The sequence below is a fragment of the Lonchura striata genome, chromosome 5 (genome assembly GCF_046129695.1).
Source record: "Lonchura striata isolate bLonStr1 chromosome 5, bLonStr1.mat, whole genome shotgun sequence".
Lineage (NCBI taxonomy): Eukaryota > Metazoa > Chordata > Aves > Passeriformes > Estrildidae > Lonchura > Lonchura striata.
This window is the reverse complement of record NC_134607.1, coordinates 65674403-65698467: the sequence shown is the minus strand read 5'-3', so window position 1 is coordinate 65698467 and position 24065 is coordinate 65674403. Positions and strand designations below refer to the sequence as shown.

Here is a 24065-nt window from a genome sequence, read left to right as displayed (position 1 = left end):
CAGTAGCCTAACTATATGTTCAAGCTTCAGGCTATGGCATTTCTGTCAACATGTCATAAAGGTGTCAGTGGGTTTGAGTACCCAAGGGATTGAGGGCTAGGCCTGTAATATAGAAAGGGATGAGAAGATATAAGCCAAATAATTACAAACCTGTTTCAGATTGGGAGCTGTTCTAGTTCTGTCTGTTGTCTCCAGCACAACAACACCACACTCTTCAGAACATGGATTTTTCACTACATTAGCATAGGACAATTTCTCCCCTTCTTTCTCATGTCTGCACCAGGCTGTCCTGATCTGTTTGAGATGGCTTTAAAAATCAGATTATGAAGGTAGTTCAAGACAGTTTGCAGACTATTTGGGTTGGTATGTCCACATTTCTCACTCGCCCTGATGTTTGCTGACCAAATGGCCAAGGCTGTCAACCAGCAAATGGAAACAGAGAAAACTCAACCCTCTGGCCCTGATTTTTAAGATGGAAATTAATATTTTGGCTTGTGGGTCTCCCAGAGAAGGTGGTGTGATTGGAATCCAGGAGCAAGGCAGTGGTGTTCACACTCACGTGCTATGCTTCAAGGAAACACATTAATATATGATAATAACCATACAAATGGCTAACTTGCAATTCCCCAGCTCAGACTACCTGTCCTATTCTCTGAATATGAAATGCAGACTTTCCCTCCACCCTCTTAAGTAAGTACCATGAACAATAGCTATAGCATATTTTTATTTGTTTTGCAAATTTTTACAGGATTATCAATGTTATTAAATATTAAAGGGTCAAACCTTGCGCTTAAATACTGTAGTAATATTAAAGTGAAGATTTTGGCAAAGGATATTGAGAGGAGAAGTGATTGTGCTGACTGCTGGAGAGATTTTGAGGAAATCCAGTTGATGGGAACTTCTCTTTCCATTGCAGGAAAAGGAAGATAATTTTGAATCTGTTCAGCTGAAATCTTCAAGATCCCAGAATATATGAAGAATTAATGCTGCCTTCAAAGGAACAAACCTAATTTCTATTTTTACAGGACTATATTTTAAACATATTCTGGCACACATTTATATTGGTGATCTTGGTGAGAAATGCTTGACCTTTTAGGAGGAAAGAAGACAAGAAGCAAACCAGAAAATTGGATTGCCTTACCAAGTGATTGAGTACCTTGCCAAAAAAAGCAGATTCTTGGATTCCATACTGGGAATGAAATTCAACTCAGGAAGAGATATACATACTGCAAATAACATGAATCTTTTGCATTCACCTGGGCAACACTCAGGCATGCCATATGATTTATAGGTACTTTTTGTTTCCTTCTCACTCCTGTGTATATTCCTAAGAGATTATTTTCAGAGAGGCCTGCAACCTCCTGCAAAGGTTGTGTGTTGTTTACTCGCATAACTGTGAGTCTTTCTTGAAATCAAAATTGTGAATGGTACTCGGAATGAGCCTTGGGTGAGTTTTGAACTTCGGAAAATACTTTTGATTTTAATGCTTTGAAGGTCTGGATGGTCTGTGTTGACCTCTGATGCAAGAGGAATTGTGTTGCACCTGCAAATTGAACCCATTCTGGTGCCTAAGTCATGGCCTAGTGCTATTAAATTTAAACTTGGTTACAGCTGTTGTGTGAATTATGGGTCTGGGCCCATGAGTTTGTAGGCAGTAGCAGATTCAAACTCTTTATAGAGAAGTAAAGTGGTACCTACAGTACAAGTTGCACTTGTCCCTGTCTGTGGAAGCTTGTCCTTTCAAGAGAGGTCTTTTCCAGATTCAGTGTTCTCCCTTGAGCTATGTAAATGTCACTTTTCCCAGGGCTGGGAACCAGCAAAACCTGAACTCTGGAGCAAAAATCTCTGCTTTTGGGAATCAGGGATCAGCTCCGTCAGTTGGGACACTTGTTAGAAATATTCAGCCTCTTTATTCCTGGGCCCACGCGAGGAAGTGGGATGGATGGATGGATGATGGATGGGGGAATAGATGGATGTCCAGCAGAGCTGAGCATGGTTTATGTACTTGCACAGGATCTAAATGCATCCTGTGTCAGTGCAAGTAGCAGCTCTGGAGGAAAGGCACAAATGGTGCCTTGGAAGCTGGAGGCTAGGTGGACTTTTCCATTAAATCAGCCACATTATAAGCATGTGATCTTCATAATATCACAGTGATAATTTCCTGAAATTCCCTCTGAGGTCAAACTCAAAGGAATCTGAAACTTAGGCAAAAAATATTTGAGTAAAATTATGTAAGACTTGTATAGAGCCAGAGAAAATGAGTAACAATTCTTGTATTGACCTCTGGTCTGACTCATATTTCCATTACAGCAAATTCATGTGAATTGTGGAATGCATCAAAACCAGAAAAGAGATATGGGCAGAAATAGTCTTTTTACTATAAGGAATATAGATTTTTGATTTTATATGACTGAGCTAGGTCTATCAATAAAAGAGGGCCCACTTTTAAGTAAAATTTAAATTAAACTGAATTTTCTGCACTCTAAATATTTTATTATACTCTAGATGTGAACGAAAATTTTATGAAATTTAGATTTGTTTTTCATTCAGGAAAATTCAGCTCTGTTATTTTATAGTTTCAGTCAAAGAACACACACTTTACTCTCTTGATGGGAGTTCCTTCAGGCATCTTAACTGAAGTGGTGTATGTTTTCTGTTGGTCTTGAAAAGGCACTTCACTTTCCCAACAAAGATTTTTATGGGGTAATGTTGAATGTATATTAAATACACATTCCTTTTTGTATATTTTGTACCATTGCACACTTATTATTGTACACTGTATTTGTTGTCATGATGTCATTTATATATGGTTGTCAAAGATGATATGCTCACGGAGTAAATGGTAATGGCTTTGGGATTTCACTTCTTGAATCTTTTATGATGAAGGGTTTTATGTTGTTGATTTTTATTCAACTAGTGTGTTGTAGCATCAAAGATATATATCTGATGGACATTCATAAAATAAAGTAAAAATATATTTGAAATTTTGGACTTGAGATGTTTGGTGGCACTGCAGCCTTTCCTGAGTATTGCTGGTCTTCAGTAATGAGTAGAGCTTTTCACTGCCATCAAGTTGTATTTGTCTACATCTCCTTTAATTTTTCCCCTTCTCTCTCCATATGTTTTCTCAGCCATAATTACAGCTCATTCTCTAGAACACCATTTCTTTTTTTATTACTGGACCCATATCCCTGTAATGCAGAAATGCCTTAATTTTTATGAACTATATTTATTTTGACTTAATACTGCACTGGTTTCATTGGGTTCCCTCCTCTTTCCATTATATTTTCCAAATAAAATGGAATGGAATTTTTTGACAGCTGTGACAGACTTTGCTGTATGACTCTTCTCAGCTCTGCTTCCAAATGGTTTATCATTATGTTGTTGAAAATTCTCCCAGGCAGTCTAATGGTGGGTGTATCTGGTGCAGTGCTAACACAGTGGGACACAAACCAATACTGTAGAATTTACTTACCTTAAAATAAGAAAACTGCATTTTCCAAGAATTAAGCAAGTGTAAACTGAAATATTTGAGCTGATTTCTGCTATTAATTTTTTTCTGTTAAAGATGTAGTAGAGAGGGGAAGTTTCCATTTTCCCATAAGGGACAAATTTTGGAAACCTTTAATAGTTCACTAAAAAGTCAGCTGTGTGTGACCTCTTCTAGTGTTCTGCCAAAATATACTTACAGCAACCTCCCCCTTTTCTTCCACATGGAATCACATTAGAAAACTGTTATTTGATGCCACAAAACAATGTGACTCAGTCTGTTATGTGTTCACTTGATTAAACGGAATACATTTTGTTGCTGCATTTGCATGCTTTTCTTTGAAATCTGGAGTTAGGCAACTGAATCTCTTTGAGGATTAAGCACATTTTAGTGGTGTCTGTATAAATTATTGGCAAATTAGCAGAATGTCATTGTCTCAGCTTTGGCAGTGTGTGCTAGGGGAAAAATGCACAAAGAATATGTTCTGGCTTGGCTCTGATTGTGTTAGTTGGTGTTTGTAATACAGAATACAATTGATTAAAGTTTGGGGAAAACTATGTCTTAGAGCCACAGAGGGAAATTACTGAGTAGCTTCAGTGGTCTATAATCTTTGTTCAAAAAATGGATTTTGCAATTTGCTTTTTGAGAAATGGGTTCTGGGATTCTTTGATAGTAGAGGGGAAAGTTTGCAGGTTTTATCCTTCCAGAGCCAGTAGTACCTGTAAAATCAAGGTACTTAATGAGGATCAGATAGCAGCAGATGTCACCATTTAGGAGCCAGTGGTTGTTGAATCTTCTCCAGCAGTGACCAACACAGATGCTTCAATGTAAATGTAGAAACAGCTATAATTCATGCTGACACACCAGTGGGGATTTCCTCCTCAGCAAGGAGTGCTGCTGGTTGGACTTAAATAGCAATTGTAAATAATGTTTGACAACTTCTCTGGGAAGCACATTCCAGACCCTCACCACCTTCAGAGCGTTTTCTCTTAGCATGTAATCTAAATATCCCTTGTTTTGGTTTGAAACCATTCACTTTTGTTCTGTTATTATCTGCCCATATAAAAAGTAACTTTTTTATAAGCCCCCCTTAGGTACTGGAAGGCTGCAATGAGGTGTCCCCAGAGTCTTCTCTTCTCAGTGATAACCTCAAGAGAACTCTTACGAAGTTCTGCTTGTCTTTGATGGTGTTCTCTCTTAGTTTTTCCCCTTATGTGCTACATTCATTGAATTCCCTTGTTTTTATTTCTTGCTGAAGACTTTTGAATTGTGCTGCTTTGGTAAGATATAAGGGGAGAGGAATAGAGATAAAAGGAAGTCAGCTCATCCTAGAACATGCAGTGTGTGTCACAGTGTACAGTGACATCCCCAGTCACCTGTCTGGGGGTGCCCACACTGAGTTCATGCAGCAGGAACAAGGGAGACACAAGAACAGAGGTGATTTTAGGCTGCCATTGTGTTTTGGTTGTTCCTCTGGATCTGTAGAGCAGGAGCTCATCAGGAAGAATTCTCTAAGTTCCATGTACTGTGAGGCTGATGCTGTAACAGCACCTAAAAGACACAGCAGGGTTTTGTGATGTGTATTTGCTACCCCATAGTTTTTCTTTTGCAGAACCAATCCAGCCTGGTCCTGGCCTTTTCTTGTTGCAGTAAAAAGCTCAGTTTTGCCTGTGTTTGTGTTGCTGGGAAGCTTTGAGGTGGCTCTGGACAAACAGCTCTGCCCTTTGTCTTGCAGACTGCTGGCATCGATGAGTAGGCAATGGCACCAAGGACATCAGACTCCATGTGGTGATGAGTTAAGGGTTTGCTTTTATCCCCCTTACTTTGGTTGTACTAATTGGCTGAAAGATTGCAGTGGAAATCTCCTTAAACAGAGCTGAAATTTCTGGGTGTGGTCAGGGTATTTTGGACCTATTTTTTCTGATTTCCAGAATTTGTTCAATTCTGGGGGAACATAATATATTTTAAATAGATTTTGATTTTTCAATTTGAAATGACAATTCATTTTTAAATTGGTTTGGCTATGAGTGAAACCATCTGTGTTCAATTAATTAAAGAAAAACACTCTCTTGAAGAAAAAAAATATTTTGGTGTTCCACAGTAGACTTTGGCCTTGCTTTCAAAATCTTTGAAGATTTAAAAACCAAATAACTCTTCTAGAAAAACCAAACCACCAGAAACTACACCCAAACCCATGAACAAAGAGAAAAAAAACCCACAAACCTTGTTTATTTCAGATTGGCCTGCAGTAAACTTTTTGAGTCTTATTTTTCTATTCTGATAATAAATAAAAAGTGATCAGTTTTTCACAAACCTTTCTGCAACTGTGATTTTTATCAGAGAGCTGAGGTACTTGGAACTTATGACTTCTGAGTAAAAAACTAAACTTCTCTTCATCCTCCAGTTAGGTATTGTAGATGCTGGGTTAAGCCTTGCTCTCATTCACAGCATTTTCTCTGATTTCAGCATTTTACTCTCGAGTGTGCAGGGTTCAGAGCAGTGTGATTACTCTCAAGGCTCACAGTCTCGGTACTTGGGAGGAACTGTGATAGGACCCCTTCTGCTTTGTGGTGAACTGCTCAGATCTTTAAATAAAATGGGAAAATAAAGATACTGGAAAAGGTTTGTACTCTAAATTCAAGGTTTACATAAATAGGTACAAAAACGATAAGCTGTTATAAATAGAGAAAATAAAGTAGTGATGTGAGACAACAGCAAATAAAAAAAAACCCTAAAATTCCCTTTCTTAAAAGGTTTTCATGCCCATATGGTGTGGAAAGCCTCTGCTTTGTCATTTTCCTTTTCTGTCCTGCTGTGGTTTGGAACTGGATTACTTCATCAGGCAATACCAAAAAATCTGCATCTGCGGACATCCAATGGAAAGTAGTGAAAGGCTTTCAAGACAAAGCCAAATAAAGACAAGAATGCCAGGAGCATTCAGTGGGGATGGAAGTCCAGAGCTCTGTGTGTTTTGGGTGTTGGATTTTTTTGTATGAAAACCCCACATGCAAGTGGCTTTCAAGCCAGCTAAGTATTCATAGCAGGTGTTCAGACACAGACACTGGGTCATTTTCTCAATAGTGCCACCAAAATGAATGAAAATGCCAGCACAGTGAGATCCTCACCTGCTACAAATTAACTTCAGTAATGTCAACTTCGACTCTGGGGCTGGAATTCATCTGACACAATGCCTTAATTTTTAGTGCAAACTCTGTGATCTGAGTAAGCTGCACTCGCCTTTATTTGGAGAGTTTCATCCCTGCCTGAAGTGTCTGCCTGAGAGAACCAGGGGAATTATGCTTCTTCCTTCCACTGAGTACAAAGGGAGAGGGGCTGACAATCTCAGATGTAGCTATTTACTTAGTCCTTGTAAACAATGAGTGTTAGATGAGGTGCATTTGACCCTGATTGTGGCTTTCCATAAAAATTGAGAAGAAACTCTCATTGGCATGGGCATTTTATGAGCTCCATAAAGATGAGACATCAGAATTATGGTCTGATAGTCTGACTTTTTGTCACATGTGACCAGCCTCTTAATCCACAAAAGAGCACACCAAGGTCAAATGAACCAACCCGTGGTGCTTTAAGAGGTCTTGATTGGAAAGGAAGACTCCCAGCCTGCTGTCAAAACTTGACACCCTGTCATCAAGGTGAGAAATAAGCCTGAAACATCAGATTGTGGAGAGGAAGAAGCTGAATGCAGAGCTCTGCAGGTAGGGTGTGCTCATCTATGCCCATTCTGGGTAAAGTCACAGGGATTCCTGTTCTGGACAGCTCCACGATGCAGAGACTTAAATGGCTACCTCTGTCATGGAAGTGTTGCCATCAAGTGGTCTTTGCTGGTGGACATGTGGATGTTTAGAAAATACACAAGCATCCATCTATAAGTAGGAATTTTAAGAACCTGCATCTTTAATATTTGCATTCCAAATAACAGCTACTTCATTTGCCAGTTCAGCCCTTGCAGCTTACCAGAAATGTGTGGAAACATCTGCAAGTGCAGAAGAATTGGGCTCCAGAGAACATGTACATCCCACACTCTGTACCCATGGTGTCTGACTTTCAAGCCTCGCTGGTGTTGCCTTTGAAGTCAATGAGAATTTTGCTATTGACCTCAGCTGGAATGAGATCAATGGGAACAAGCCCTTAGGTAAATATGCTCAGACACATTAATCAAAGGTGTGTTTGTTTCCTTAATGACTTTTTAGACCTGGCAGAAGAGAGGATTTCAGAATGTTTCAATAGAGTGAGGGCAGCTTTAAGAGTGCAGATTCAAAAGCCAGACTTTTAAGGTATTTTGCAATTGTCTAAGTAGGTGGTATGTATGTCTTGAAGCATTTGGTTTGAATGCAAAGGTCACCCCAGAGAAGTGTGTAAATGTCTCCTGCATTCCTCTTTTTTGACTTTCTGGTCTCTGTGGTGCTCCAATTACCTTTCTGTAAATTACCAATTACTATTGATGCAGACAAGCTGAACCAGCTTTGTTTTGGCTGGAAATATTAAACAGTCTTAGCTAATTTTCTGACAGCTTTTCTTCCAACCTAATCTAAATTTTCTTTGTTTTTATATGCTACCAATCTATTCTGTGCATGACAGCATTTAGTCATGCCAAATGAGTGAACCAGGAGTCAACAATTTTTTGCTAGTATCTCATTAAGATGAAATTAGACATTTTCACTTTTGAAAATTACCCTCTATTTTAATAACAGAAAAAGAAATTGAGAAGCTTTAATAATGTGGGAGTTTTTTAAGAAGGAATTTCTATGTGACTGAAAAACTTTAATCATAAGCACATATATTGTGATATGGACTTTATAATGCAGGCACTGACCAATGTCCAAATACCTGTGTGCACACACTCCAGACTTTTTATCCTTTTTACTTAACCTCCTCTCTAGAAAAATGTAATGACCTTGAGAGAGTAAGAAACAAAAATGAAACCATGCTGAAAAACTTTTATCTTTTTATTATTGGTGCCTTTACATTAATACTGTTGTTTTGTGCTGAGAAAACCAATCTGTTACACGTAAGGTAACTGTAATATACAACATAGAAATGCAGTCTAAGTTAATTACAACAAGGAGCTACAAAAAAAATTCGTAGGAAAGAAGTCACCTAACATTGCAACTGTGCTTGCAACAATCACTCCCTTACTGCAGGACTATGCACATTGTGAATCATGGTTATTTACATGTCCTTTACAACTGTTAACAACAGAAGGGCTAAAATCAGTCTAAAAAGTTCCAGAACATCACTATATACTGTACAATCCTCAAAAATAATTTATTACACTGTTTCTAAAAAAAGGTACTAATTTTGCTTGGATGTCTTTTGTTTTCTGGTGTTCTCTGGAGTGCACAACATGTGCAAAATTTTACCTAACAGTCTAAAAACTCAAGAACTGAACCACGAGCCACAATCACAGAGACGAAGTGGTGGAGTCCAGAACTTCCCTCCCGTTGCACACGGTTGGCACGTACATGCTGGCAGATGCTGGAAGAGAAAGAGAGGGGAAAATCAACTGACTTCAGCACAGCAAAAAGGGGATTAGAACACAGGATTAGAATTTGTGTTGGTCTGGACCATGTCACCCCAAGATGCCAATGAAAAGTCACTGCCTATGTCAGCAGCAGAGCTGATGCAGGTGTTGCTTGCACCTTTACATGGCAACTCAGACCTCAGGCTGAAGCATCCTCTGAAGAAACCTGATTTCACTTTGCTGCCCACTGGGAGCACGGCGGGTGATTACACTTCTCTAAGAAGTGTCAGAATAAAATACATGACTTTTTTCTTTTTTTTTATGATTCTGTGCCACTGGTCTCACATAGTAGCACTTTGCATGGCAGTGTGAATTAATACAGCTATAATGGTATTAAAATACCTCCGTAGAAAAAAGTGAGCCTTTGGATTTTTTGTGTTTTATTGGCAAGAAATGCTAAGGTCTGATCCTTTAAGCTTTCACATAATGGGAGCAGACATTAATGAAGAAAATATATGTAGTTTTAAATACAGGAGATAATCTACCATATTAGAATTCTGTGTCAATCACATTTTAATTACTAAAAATAAGAATTCTAAGAACATATTGGGTGAAGAATTTTTTTATTAACTGAATTTAAAAGCAAGATTATTTCTCACCTAATCCCAGAATAATTTCTAACTATAATATACTTCACTTCTAGGAGCTCTGGATCAGGATTCATTATGTGTCCAGGGATAAGGACCAGATTCTGATAAAGTTGTTTACATGATAGAACATTTTGTACATCAGTTTTGCATTGCTTTAGTGGTATTAGGAGACAATTGAAGCTGAGTATAACAATCTGTTTCCAAATGTATTTGTACTTTGAGCAGAGAATATATTACTCTATTCTGCTTAAGTCTTGTGGATTTTAATTTAAAAGCAGACTCTTTTTCCCATCTTTTTTAACATTATCCATTGGGCATCAGGAACATGTTTCAGATACTCTGTGGCATCTCTGCTCAGGGCACCATAAAGCTGCTTTTTGAAAGATACATTAGGTTAATGGCAACAGTGACCCAGAGAAATATGATGCCTTCATCAAAGGAAACACATGGCAAGCAATGACTTAGTAAACTCAATCATCCAGTGTAAAAAGCAATTTATGCAGCTGACAAGGGCATGCTCAGTCTTCCACATCTGCTGCTGGCTGCACTCTCAGTTGCACACTGGTTCTGTAAAGATGCTCAGTATAATTTTTAGAAAAATTTATTCTTTCTTCATATCAGTTGGTTTTTTTCATTCTTTCATTGACTGAATAAATATTTCATGGAAAACAGAATTGCTTTAATAAAAGAAATTACATGGATACGTCTTGTGAATCACAGGTATAGAGAAATTTTTGTATGTAAAAGACCACAGGGCATCATGTCTGTGATTTCTAAAAATTATTTTGTATTTTGTATTCTGATTTTGCATTCTGTTTTTAACTGGGTATAATGTGGCAGCACAATGACCTAAAGTTTTTTTAATTGTTATTTTAATTTTCTACTTTTTGTTAGAAAATAGAAAAATCAGTTCTGCTCAGGAAACCTGATTCAAATCCCTGTTCTGCTGCAGTTTGGCTTAGAGGCAAAAGAATTTTGTTTCCATGAACATCAGTTACTTAACCAGAATTTTTTTAGCTTCAGGCCCTTTTATTTTTGAAGTCCAACACACTGACAAGCATGAATAGCTCAAATACTATGGTAACTGGGTCAGGAGGATATCAAAATTGGACAGAAATATATGGTGGTAGGCGAGAAATGAGTGCCCTTGCCTTTTAAGTTTTCAGGTTTCCTGCACAGCATGTAGCTCTCTTGCAATGCTGGGATGCAGTTATTAACTCTGCTGGGTGGAGTAAAGTGTTCACACTGAGCATCCAGCTCTCCTGAGACAGAACAAAAAACCTTGCTTTTCATTACAGACCTCAGCAGAGTTAATCACTGGCCCTGCAGGGTTCTGAGCTACACTCCGTGCCTGATAGCAGCCACCAAGGGCTTTCCTGGAATACTGCTGGATATGCAAGAGACACTTCACCTTCATTTTGTGTTGAGACCAAGGACAAAAGTGTGACATCAGCACAAGTTGTGATTTGGCTCAAGTTCATGCTTTTGATCTCCCTCTTCCTGGCTGTCCCTCATTTTGCTTAGGTAATCCAAGGGAGAGAACCAGAGGTACAAGGCAAGAGCCCAGCACTGCCATGGTGACCTTGCAGCTTTGCCTGCACAGCCAAGAACAGGCAGATCTGAATTTGCTGTCCGTGTGCCACTTGGAGTCACAGAGCCAGAGAATGTCCTGGCTTGGAAGGGACCCACAAGGGTCACGGAGTCCAATTCCCCTCTGTGCACAGGGCAACCCCAGGACTCACACCATGGGCCCGAGAGCATTGTCTCCTCTGTTCCTGCTCACAGCTGGACAACTGTGAGTTAATCTCTGTTATGTTGGGGCTAGTTTGGTGTTGGAACTCAAAACGTCCCTCAGACATTTTTGGAGGTTCCAGGCCCAGGTCAGAAGCATTTGAGACCCTGGCAGGCAGCTGGAAGGAGCTGTGATTTTGGGTTTGAACCATGGAATGAGTTACCGACCTTGCAGGAAGAACAAGAAGTCAAAAAAGTTTAGATATTATAGTAGAAGTAGTTACAAAATAGAGGGAAGAATTTTTTAATGCTTGTACAGGGGGGTTTCTGTTTTGCACATGGGGGTCAGAGGTTTTAAGGTGGAGGGACTTGGGCCTGCCCTGTCCTCCCTCTTTCTTCTTCCTTACCTCCATGTTCTTGGTGATGTTGGCACTCACAGATTGGTTTAGAGTAGGAAAGCACCATTTCATATAGGTAATAGGCATTGGGGGAAAACTATAAACAATTAACGCATACTGTACCATATAAAAGATAGAAAATCACCATTTAATATAGGTAATAGGCATTGGGAAAAACTGTAACCATGTAACACGTAATGTACCATATAAAAGAGAGCAGCAGCCCTGGGTGGGAGAGAAGAAGCAGTCAGAGTCAGAGAGGATGTCAGGGTGTGTGTGTGCCTCTGCCTGAGCTGTGAGCAAACCACAGCAGCCCCAGAAGAAAATCTTTTAGATAATTCTCAATAAACTGCCTTGAGATTGAACAACAAGAGGCTGCTGAGCCTTTCTTTGGAAGCTCGGGTTGGAGGAGAGATTTTTCCACCACATGGAGCCCCTGAACCAGGCCTTGGCTCCGTCAGTTTGGAGCCAGGCCTAGGAAAATAAATTTGGAGGGAAAAACCTGCCACTCTGGCTATAAACAGTAAGTTTATATCGTTTATAGCCTTGTGACCCCTGTGCAGGCCACCTGGAGGAGCTCAGCTCCGTGGGCAGCTCTCCATGTGGACCCAGCTTGGATGAGTGACATCTGTGTGTAAAAGCTTAGTCTGAATCATGAGGGTGCTTATGAATTCAGGAAGGTGAGCTCTCCATGAAGTTTCATGAGTCTGAAGCCCATAAAAGAGGAAAATGGGGAAACATTCCAATGTGGAGACACTACTAGGGCAGCAGAACTCAGGCAGCACGCTGCCAAATGGGAATTTTTAGGACCAACAAAATATGTACAAATATATACATTTCAAAACATGTCATATACCCAAGCACACTCTTAGTCTGCCTCTATTTGGCTTAAATCTATAGTATATTTTTAGTCCAGACTTCAGCTGTCAAAATGATCAAAGCTCGACACTAACACTTAGACTACCCAAAAGCATCATGAGTGTCACCTTTTCTCAGAGTGACCAGTTTTCATGGTTCAGGAAGCTGTGTTAAAAACTCTGTGTGTCACTTGCAGATCAAGAGACACTGTGTTCATGGCATTCATGATCAACGGACTGAAGAGGTGGTGGCAGCCCTGAGATGCAATGGAGATGGGAATCTGTGGAGATAGGAAAAGCACTGACCTCTAGAGCTCTGATAATATTTAGGAGCTGGCTTTTCAAATGCCCTAGAGCTAATTGTGATGAGTTTGATATTAAGAAATTTCTGAATGATGAAAATGCCATCGAGACCAAAATAAAAAACAAGCTGACAGCCCCAGGAGTGATGAGAGGAATATTTTAGATAAAGATTAGAACCAATTTGGATGACAACCATTTTGGAGTTTTATAAAGGACTAAACAGTGAACAAAAAGAATGGAAATTAATTTTAAATAATTTTAAATTAATAGAAGGGAGTAATGGAAGATTTTTCATCTTGAAAATATTGTCACTGTGATAGTGTTATTTTTTCCAAATAATTGTTCTAGATGGAAATTATAGGGCTGTTTCCTTTCTATGTGATGGACCTGTTAGCCCTACTTCCATGTCTTTCCATGGTCTAAAAAGCCCAACAAGGTAAGCAGCCCTGATTCAATTATGTGAAAGCAGTAAAAGTAAATAACTGCAGCAACCTTTCTAAACAATGAAGTTGTAAGAGATTGTAAATCTGGATTTTTATGCTTTTCTTAATGTCCTCAAGCTGTTCACAAGCCTGAAAGTGCAGGTTTTAATGTGAAGATGTGCACTGAGGATGCACACTTACACATACATGTTTTATTCAGCCATTAAAAATATCAAATTCCAAAGTGCAGTCCAGAATCCAGTAGAAAGTATTTATGAATCAAATTTTTTTCTGACTAAGCTCATTCAATAGCATGAGAGTGTTAAAAAAACTTGGAAAGACCATTTACACAAAATCATTAAGGAATGAAAAGAATCTCATGGGACTTACCATTTCACCAAGGGACCACACTTGTAAGAGTTTTTGGGAAGTGATTGTTCTTTTGGGAGTTTTCAGCACTACAGGCACATAATGCCAGATCATTAAATTTTCCAAAACAGCAAGGAGTATTTGCTCTCTGGTGTCAGGACTGGATGCAGTCCTGGCTGATGACACTGGGGACCTATAGAGCCAGATGGCTGATCTCTTTTTAGAGGACCCTGGGCATTTTTGCACAGTGTGTTTTGGGATGGGAGAGCCAGGGATGGCTGGGATCTCTTCACTTCCTAATTCTGTTAATGTGATACATAGTTCCATGCTCTGTCTGAAATCTGAAGTGCCAAAGCTTTTGAGACAGTTTTGAAATTTAAGTGACACTCAAAAACCTCAGGCTAGGCTATTGTCAACTTGCTGGAAAAATCTTGCTCTGTGCCCCCCCCTCCTCTATTTCTTATTCCCTTCCTCTTTATAATTGTAGTGTGGTTTTCAATTAGATTTCCAGGGTGGATGTGCTGTCCAGAGAGCTCTGTGAATGGGATGTTGTGTGCTCTCATCTTTGATGAGTTAAGTTAGTTAAGCTAGACAAAGAAAAAAATCCCAAACAAATATACAGGTGACCTTTTTCTTTTTTTTTCTTTGTAATCCATAAAACTGTCTGAGTAACTCACCCAGAAAAGGAGCCTCAAAACAAAATCACAGCTGTGAACCTGCTTGTGATGAGGAGAGTGAAGATGAAGGAAGGAAGGGAATCAGAGCAAATGAGTTGTCCTTGCAACAGAACACTGATTGTTTCTCCAGGCTGTGGCACTGACAAAGGCTATTGATCATGCTCTGCATACAGATGCAGTTTATGGCATCTCTTGGATGCATTTTCTGCAGACTTGGAGCCTTTCCTTATAATGCAGGTGATGAGCCATTGAGAGCACGCTGTGTTGTGGCCCAGATCCTGGGTGTGTGCTGCTCTGACAGGAATTCTCCAAGGCAATCTGTTCCTGTCACACTGCCAGAGTGACAGTGGGACACAGGGTCTTCTCAGTGTGTGCATCAGGCTGGAGTCAGTGCCCACCAAAAACTTTCTGCTGACTTCAGTGAGCTTCAGAGCAGGCTCTGAGCAAACTGCCATGTGAGGGGGATGTGTTTTCCTCTCCAAACACAAAGGAAATTATGCTTTCACAGGGTTACACAGTTCAGCCCACCTTGTCTTTACCTGAACCCACCACACCCCCACAGAAAGGTGGCAGAGTTGTTACTTACACTGGGAGTAAGTGGTCCCGGTCCCACTGACGCTGAACCTGTTGAGGTGGAGTCTGTGAGTGACCACGTTCTTCTGGGGCTGGAAAAGGATGATGTGCACTTTGGGTGCAAACAAGCAGCCCAGCACAACAAATCCACTGAGACTCACAGAGATGCACATGGTGGTGGTTTGCACCTAGGAGAGAGTGGGCACAAAGCACTGTGTTTCAGTATGGAAAGCTCTGAAATGCCAAATATTAGAAACATTACTACATAACAGCATGAACCACAGTCTTGGGGGTTTGCAATGGTGCAGGCTGGTGTGAGCCTCTGTTGCATCCTTATCATCCACAATCCCAGTATCATGGGAATGAGATGCTGGTGCTGTTGGTGCCCTGGGTCTCTGCATGTCAGGGAGAGATTGATTGTGTTCTCCCTCGTTTTAGTACAGAAAGGATAGATCTGCTCTCTTTCTCTCCTACCCTTGATCTCTAACTTGATGACAGAACCTTCTGTAATGCTTGTCATGCAATATCTGAGCAATGTTGGCTGCAGTGGGAACCAGCTCACACAGAGTGTACATTATGTGGGTTTACATCAGTTGTCTCATGCAAAGCATGTATCTGAAAACCACTTTAGTCTCTAACTCCAGTTCTAATCAGAGAACTTGAGTAAGCCCTTGCAGAAATGAAGGTGAGATTTGGAGTAAAGATAATATCTGGTGACAGTTTTCAGACTGGGTCTGAAAGGTGTCCTGATTTTGAGAGATCACTTTTTGGGCTCAGAAATGAATTGTTTGTAAGGATGCAGGATTTTAGAATATTTGCATTGGGGGGATTTGTTAGCATAGCTTTGCTGGCACTGTTTATCTTTTATCCTTTTTATTCAGTAGTATAACTAGGTGCCAGTTTACTGCCTCATTTTCAGTTTATATTCTTTTCTTCCAAGCAGATTCCTTAATTAAGATGTTGAATTAAACTGCTTTAAACTCTATTGCTTAATTTGAATGATTATACATCTACAGCTCATTTTTCCTTAGTTATACTCCTGCAGTTCTTTGAGATTAGCCTTCTTCCATGGGAATGCTTCTCATGCCTCCTTGTCAGAAATAATTGGTGCAAATTGGAAAATAGAGTAGGGAGTGGACATTGTTGCTTACATATGCACTAGCACAATTGGTGTTTTGTCATCAATGAGGATAATGAATGTGATCATTTAATACTCGTTCTTTGCACATTGTGGATGTTATAAGCACCGTGGAATGTGCTCAGTTTTCACAGGATGAGTGACCATGGAAGATCCAACAGAGCCTGCATGATAAAGGAATGGCTTAGCTTCACATTCTCCTTCACCTCTCTGCATTTTGTCCACAGATCTATGCTGTCAGGTCAGGTGGATATTGAACTGGGTGCTGTATAGGTAAGACATCACAGGAGTTTTCTTACAAAACAAGAGTAAATGAAGCTACCTTTATTTTAATTAGTTTCAAGTTACTTTTTTTTCACTATGAAAGCCCTCTTCCCCCACCCTGCTTTTGCTATGGTTTGTGCTGCCTGGAGCAGCTCAGCTGTGCTGGCATAATTATACACTCAATCAATTAAATGATTTGGGTTAAAAATAGCTCCATACCACAGGATTCCTTTTAATCCAGGTCACTCCAGAGTTTCAGTGTGTAACCTGGCCTCACAGACTGGACTGGTGTGCTGCAGAGTGGAGGAAATCCCACTAGACCATGTGCTATACTAAGGCACATAGACAACAAGGAGGTGTTTTGGGACAGCCAGCATGGCTTCACCAAGGGCTACAGATGTCATTGATCTGGAATTCTGTAAAGCCTTTGACAGGTGCCCCCAGCACCATTGATGGGTGGGCTGTTAGATGAATAAGATATGGTTGAATGGTCACATCCAGAGGACAATGGCTCGGAGCCCTGATGGGCAGTAGTGACAAGTGCTGTCCTTCAGGTGCCCATATTTGGACCAGTGTTGTGCAATATCATCATAAATGACATAGCTGAAGGGATCAAGTGTATGCTCAGCAAATTTACAGATAACTCCAGGCTGAGTGGGGTTGTTTCTAAGGCTGTTTATTGTTATGCTATCAGACTAGGGCTACGTTAGGATGGCACAAGTTGATTCAGAGTCAACACGTGACACTGCATGGAAATTAAATATGGACTTTTCAAAGGAAACCCAGAAGTGTAGACTTGTCAAGAAAGTATCAAAAAGATGTTAAAAGTGTTTTCTGCTCTTTTTGTAGTACTTGAGTTGGTTTATTTGGAACTTTGTATATAAATTCAATGGCTACAAGTGGTTTTGAAAACTCCACTCAGGAGATAAGGCTGTAAAATTCTGCTTGAACAATCATGTCATGCCCCTCTTGGCCATTATTGTCTGTACTGCCCACTCATGTGACTGTCTGCACTGATATTTCCCTCCTCCTGTTTCTGTCTTCCTGATTGCTTTGTGTGTCCAGTGCTGTTCCCTAGTGCCTTCCTTAAACTTTTCCTTCATTAACTTCAATCCATTACTTGCTATTCTAACTTCTCCTGAGACTGAATAATCCCTTCCTCTCGTTTTGTTGCCTTGAAATTATTTATGGTCTGTGATCACGTCTCCCTGGATTTACTCTTGTCTAGACTAAATATATTTAGCTCTTTTACTGTCACTCTGCATGTCTCACTGCGTCATTTGTTACTTATCTTTGTTTTCTAGAGGTTTTCAGTACATTTCATAAGATGAGTAAAATAGTACTAAATACATTGTTCCAGGGTGGCCCACACCAAAATATCTTAAATGACATTATTAACTCCACAGTCTTATATGCTGTTTCATGTACACACTATTGGCAATAACATCCCCCTAAGGTAATCTACCTTTCTTTTTGGCAGAAAGTTGAACTACTCTGCAAACTGCTGCAAGGGCCAACTCCCACAATCACTTCTCACATCATAATAACTGTGAGATTTCCAGTGGAGCAGATCCAAATCTTTTTTCTGAAACAATTTCGTTCTGTTCAAAAATACAATTTTATTGGACTTGAAGCTTTGCAACACTATCTGGCAATTTAAACAGTTTAATGTTTCTAAAGTTTGCTGGTGAAGGCTGACCAATATTTGCTGCTCAGTGAGGTATGTGTTTTATAAAGTGCAGAAAGAATAAAAAGTTCTGTACTTAAATATGTTTGTTGAACTTTTTTAAACAACCCTGTTTCATAGGAAATTTTGAAATTTGATCCTTATATTTTTTATTTGAAGGAAATATCATGTTTTAATAGCAGATTCTTTTGCAGAGGAGACTAGTTAGTGCAGATTTTATTTTAAGCTCGATTTCTGCCAAATAACTCATTATGACTAATTTTAGGTCAATTACTGGGTTTTTCTATTGGGACTGTGACTTCATATAGTGATGAACCCAAATGAATACTTAATCCATATGGAATGCCTCTATTGCAATCAGACTAACAGTTTTAATCCCTTCCAGCTCTGACTGCACATGCTCTTTTTGAAATGAGACCATCTTTCCTAGAAGTAAGCCAAAGTCTAGTAACATTGAAAGAGAACTTGTTTGCAAGGGACCCAGGGGACAAAAGAAGTGATAAAAAGCTTTTAGTGAATGCTGACATGGTTCTTTAAAGTGCTGCATATGATTTGTGGAAACAGATGTCCAAAGACTTACTCTGTAGTCACTGGATGTCACATAAAATATAGGGAGAAAGGCCAGCCAAATGATGCATGTTGTGTACATTGTGAAACCGATAAACTTGGCTTCGTTGAAGTTCTCTGGACACTTCCTGGTTTTGAAGGCATAAACAGTGCATAAGACCACGAGGATGACATCATATGTTAAGGACATTAACATACTGGAATCTTTGACATTGCATTTCAGGATGACAGTCTCTCTCTTCTCGGGAAGCGTGTATCGCCTGGTGCCCGGCGCCTCCAGGATCAGCCACACGGACACCACCACCACCTGTACCAAAATGAGACTCAGGCAGATGAACACCTGAGAGCTGGGGCTGATGAACTTGGGCCTCTGAGCACCGTTCTTTACGCCATCAAATATTCTGGCGATGCAGTTTGTTTTTGTCAGGAGGGCAGAGTAGCAGACAGCAAAGGAACTTCCCAGCCCCAAGCGACGGAGGGTGCAGATGGCTGGAGAAGGCTTGGCTATGAAGAAGAAAGTCATGCTGTAAGACAGGAAGACCCCAAAGAGCAAAATGTAGCACAGTTCACGGCCAGAGGCTTTGACCAGGGGTGTGTTGTTGTGCTTGATGAACACTCCGATGACCATGAAAGTACAAATAAAGCCCAGGCATGCAATGGTAACGGGACCTATTGCCCAAGCATCTTCCCACTTGATGTAGTCTTCTGGAAGGTCATAGCAGCCAGTCAGGTCAGCTGTGGGCCATTTTCCAGGTCCGCAGTCTGCACAAGTGAATTCATCAGCCAGGTACTCGTAGGTTTCACAGGGAATACAAATCCAACAGCAGACATCTCCTGGTTGCATGTTCTTCATCTCATTAGGAGCGCAGGGGTCGCTGCACTGGGAGACAGGGACAGAACTCCTGGACCAGTGGATAGAGTCCACTTCCAGTGACAAAGTTTCTGCCCACTGACCAACCTTCACATAGGAGTATCTGTCTCCAGTGAACTGGAAATTGAACACGTTGTATCGGCCTATCCCATCTCCATAGGCATCAAATTTGACCATACTGTCTGCATCATTGGGAGGGTTGAATGGAGCTGAGGAAAAAAAAAGAAAAAAAGAAATAAATAGAGAAATATTATTACCAAAGCTACATATGATATTTTTTTCATCCCTTTGGCAAGAACAGGCACCTGACAGCTTATGGAATACAATTCAGTTGTCAACAGGTAAGTCAAGAGGTTTGTGTCTGTCTCAGTTTTGAACTTGGAAAAAGAGCTCAGATAATGGAATTCTATTTCACTTTACATTTATAAATCTAAGATTACCAATGTCCTTAGTTTTTTTGTCTTGGATACAAATCAGTTCTCTAATTATTTCTCCCAGTATGCATCACTGCTGTCTCTCACATTTTCTCTTTAAAGAAAGAGGTCTGTTTCTGAGTCTCAGCATTTTTTGGTGAAACTTGGCTGCCATAATACAAGTAAAATTAATGGTCAGGTCATTAAATAACAGTTCTGATGCCGACAGTCTGGAATGCGGTTGAATAGAGGATTCATTTCAGGATGATGGAGAAATAACTGTGAAATCCTCAACAATTTCTTACTACGTCTTTTTCTCTTCTGCCTCTCTTGTAGAAAGTTTTGAATTCCATCTATTTTCCTTCAGTTTTATCAGTTTCTGATATTTCTTGTATCATCTGAGGTCCCCAACACGTGCTGCTTTGGTCCTATATCTTGTTTGGGGAACAGATGACAAAACCACAAGCTGGATCTGGGACCTTCTGTGAAATCAATATTGTAACACCTCTAACCGGTAAACTCCACAGAGTTTTGTTTTTCCTCCAGCTGAGGCTTACCCAGAGAATGAAGAAATATTAAAAATCTGGGAGGAAATTGCATTTACCATGTGATTTATTGGTCACTTGCTGTAGCATCAAAGGTAAAAAGCTTTACAGCTAGGAAGCAAAAGGATTTTTTTACCATTGATGAACAATAAAGGTGATTTTATTTCCCAGTGTCTTTAGCCATAGAAGTGGTTCCACTGTCATTGCTGGAATAAATCTCTTTCCCTGCCTCTGTGCCCATACTGTGCTTGAGCTTGAGCAATATTGTGTAAGGGTGTAATACCTTCCTCCACTTCAATCTCCAGATACTTTGGATTTCTTGTGGTAGATTTATTTAGCTTCTTTAAAACACTGAGGCCGACTGCTTTCACCTTTATTCCTGCAGAGCATTATCTTATTTTGCAGTACTCTGGCTAAGGTCAGTAAAAGTGACACTGGGTTTTGGCACAAAAGGAGCTGGAGGGTTGAAATTGTGATCTGCACATCCTCAGGTGCTACACTTGGAGTGCATTTCCCCCCAACTTTCTTCTTATTGTAGGGCAAAATTGGAATCTAATTTACAGCCACCTATACTTTCTTCTGAGTCAAGACTCTGTTTATTCTCATCCCTGCCCTCTCCTGCTCCTTCCCACCTCAGATGTGTCAGTCTTGGTTTGTAGGATTACAGAATCATGGAATTACAGAATAATGCAGGTAGGAAGGCACCACCAGCAGGGCCCTCTGATCCACCCCTCCTGCTCAAGCAGGGCCATCCCAGAGCACATGGCACAGGATTCAACCAGACAGTTCTGGAATACCTTCAGTGAGGGCTGCTCCATCTCTCAGGCAACCTGTGCCAGTGCTGGGTCACTGCACATAAAAGAAGTTCCTTCTCATGTTCACGTGTTGCAGCTCCCGTCTTTGCCTCTGTTTCATTGCCATTGAGAAGAGCCTGGCTCCCTTCAGATACCCACAAACACTCATGAACTCCCCTCTCAGCTGTGTCTTTTGAAGCCTGAACAAGCCCAACTCCCTCAGCCTTTCCCCATGAGACAGATGATGCAGTATCCTTATCATCTTTATGCCCCTCTGCTGGAGTTGCCCCAGGAGTTCCATGTCTTTCTTGTACTGTACAAATTAGGACTGGGTAGCCCAGAAATTTGTAAGAAGTTTATTTTATCTTTTTTTTTTGTCACTGTTGGCATCTAGTTGTAACACTAGTCCAACGAGACCTCTGAGACCATAAAAATTAAGAGCAGCATAATCCTCCCCCAAATGGTTAGTCCTGCTGGAAGTGACATGCTCTAAATTAAACAAGTAGATAAATTACAAATATAGGTCAACAAGAAGAATATGAAGCAGCTTTCCTCCTCTCCCTCCTCCTCCTCATGCACAGGCACACAAGCTCCCTCATCCAGGAGCAGCATTAAAACGAAATCATAATGCAGCACTTAACAGCTCCTCAATAATGTGCTGTCATTGCCAGTGTCTTATTTCATTATTCATAAGACTTATATAGATTGTAGAAGCTGTTAACACAGCAGCCCAGCTTTAAGAGCCAGTTTATTCACTTCAGAGTTATCCAGGCCAGCCCTGAGGTGGCTGAGAGCCTGTGACTGCTGCTGGCACCAGTGGAGCTGCAGGTCAGGAGGACAAACTGCAAACTCTTGTTTGACATCTGTCAAGTGCATAACTTGAAGGCCACAAGAACCCTAGTGCAAGTGAGGGTCTGAAAAATCATCACTTCTCAAGAAAGTATTCCCTCTGTATAACATGTTTAACAACTTTATAGGAGTTCTGATAGAATATTTGTCATTTAAATGGAGAAAAATATTTTCCTTAGATTTTGCAGTTAGGTTCAGAAGGCAAAGCAGGTAATCTCACACAGAGTTAACTTGAAGCTCAAGTATAATTGCCTTCCATACAGCTGTTCCCACGCTACAAGAAATAAAAGATTTTTGTAGGACAACATGTTCTAAGTTAACCAAAGCTTGCAGCTTGAAACATTCATTTTTAGTGGCTGCTGATAGAGGAAAATAAATCACCATCTTTGAGATGGAAAGGATGAAATCATTTAACCAAACAATGATGTATTAAATTATAGTATGGTGAGCCAAAGCCTACAAATGAGCCCACTGGGTGGCAGCAATTAATATACCCACTGATTACGTATAAACTCACTAAGGCATTTTAATGTATCATTTATCAACATGTTCTAGATGCTGTAGGAGCACTTCCAAAAAGTAATGTTTTCACAAAATATGATGTAATAATAATCATAATAGTAAGATGCTTATAGGCAAGAAAGATGCTTATCACAAGAAGGCAGGATCTTATGTTTTAGAGTAAAAATACCTGTTTTTTGCAAATTGGTTTTCCCAGAGATGATGTCAGGCTGTCATAAGTCACTCTGCAAATTCTTTTATATATCTCAGTTTTCAGAGGAAACCTACAACCCTTAAAGCAGGTATTTTTGGCAAGTCTATTTCAGAGTTGTAGCTCAGCTCTTTTACATTCATCCCTTGGAGAGAGGACAGACAGGAGCCTCTGGATCTCATCAGCTGTTAGCTAAGAGGCTGAGTGACAATATGAACTTTGCCTCCTTTGAGCCTTTGAATATTCTCCTTCCCTTGTACTTCATGAAATGGATTAGTCCTGTGTAAAGCGGTTATACAATAGGAATTTTGTAAAAGAAGCTATCAAGGAAAATAAAGGATAATTTAAAAAGACCTAAAGCAGTGATGCTTTGTGTTCCAGCTTGCAGCATTTCAGCAATGAAGATGCAGTAGCAGTGACATTTATAAGAGAAGGAGGGCAGAAGGCAGAAATCTTTGGAAGCCCAGTGCAGGCAGTTCAACTCTGTCAGCTCCCTGGACAAATCCTACTGGAGGAGAGGATTCTATTGTGCAAGTGGAGGACAAACTCCTTCTGCTTCAGATAAGAGAGGAATAACTGCAGATTTATGACTGTTTTAGTAGCAGGTACAGATAAGAACATAAAATAACATCATAGCTTTTATGTAGTGAATTATGTCATTTGTTTCCATCTTCCTAAGGGGAAGCAATTTTTCCAACAGTCTTCAACATAACTTGCAAAAATGTGCTTATCTGCTGTTGGAAGCAGATGAGTTGCTTTTATTTGGATATCTTATAATATTTTTGGTCTCAGTAATGTACAGGTCTTGATGACATGAAAAATTTCAGAAACAAAGTTCTGAAGGGGAGATTTATTCTGTCTTTGGGCAAAACCTTTATTTGAAGAGGCAGTATGAGAAATAGATTTAAATATTTCTAATTCTGCACAATGCCTTGGTTGAGTGAAAAACACTCCAGATTTTTTAACAAGGAATGAATAGATGAGGAAAACAAATAAGTTTTCATCCTAATTAGGCACTGGAAATCTTTTAAGAGGATGAGCAGCCTAGGGAAATATATGCGTCATCTAAACTGGCTTGGAATCAGACTGGGTTTTGTTTGTCAGCAACATCTTTGGGCCAGGAAGGATATTTTGCAGAGTCTCTCATGTGTCTGGCACAGATTTGAGTGTGTAGATGTTGTCCTATAGAAAACACCCTCACTAACAGTTCCTGGTAGGAATGATGACAGATATCCCTAAATCTAAGAACATTTTTCGTGTCCTCTAAAACATGCCT

General features: G+C 40.0%; 2 protein-coding genes across 5 annotated transcripts in view; one reads left to right on the top strand and one right to left on the bottom strand.

The window, feature by feature from the left end:
• The window catches only part of ELAPOR2 (endosome-lysosome associated apoptosis and autophagy regulator family member 2), a 94844-nt gene extending 91525 nt beyond the window's left edge, over window positions 1–3319 (top strand). The window contains exon 22 of the mRNA XM_021531029.3: window positions 917–3319. Within this exon, the coding sequence (XP_021386704.1) occupies window positions 917–976 (60 nt within the window). The 3' untranslated portion in view covers window positions 977–3319. The remainder of the gene's footprint in view (window positions 1–916) is intronic.
• A 5114-nt stretch (window positions 3320–8433) lies between these two features.
• Window positions 8434–24065, bottom strand: part of GRM3 (glutamate metabotropic receptor 3) — a 103326-nt gene continuing 87694 nt past the window's right edge. For all 4 annotated transcript variants that reach the window (XM_021531030.3, XM_021531034.3, XM_031506931.2 and 1 more), the window contains 3 exons: window positions 18619–19685; window positions 14963–15137; window positions 8434–8983 (listed from right to left, as the gene is read on the bottom strand). In XM_021531030.3, the coding sequence (XP_021386705.1) occupies window positions 8910–8983; window positions 14963–15137; window positions 18619–19685 (1316 nt within the window). In that variant the 3' untranslated portion in view covers window positions 8434–8909. The remainder of the gene's footprint in view (window positions 8984–14962; window positions 15138–18618; window positions 19686–24065) is intronic.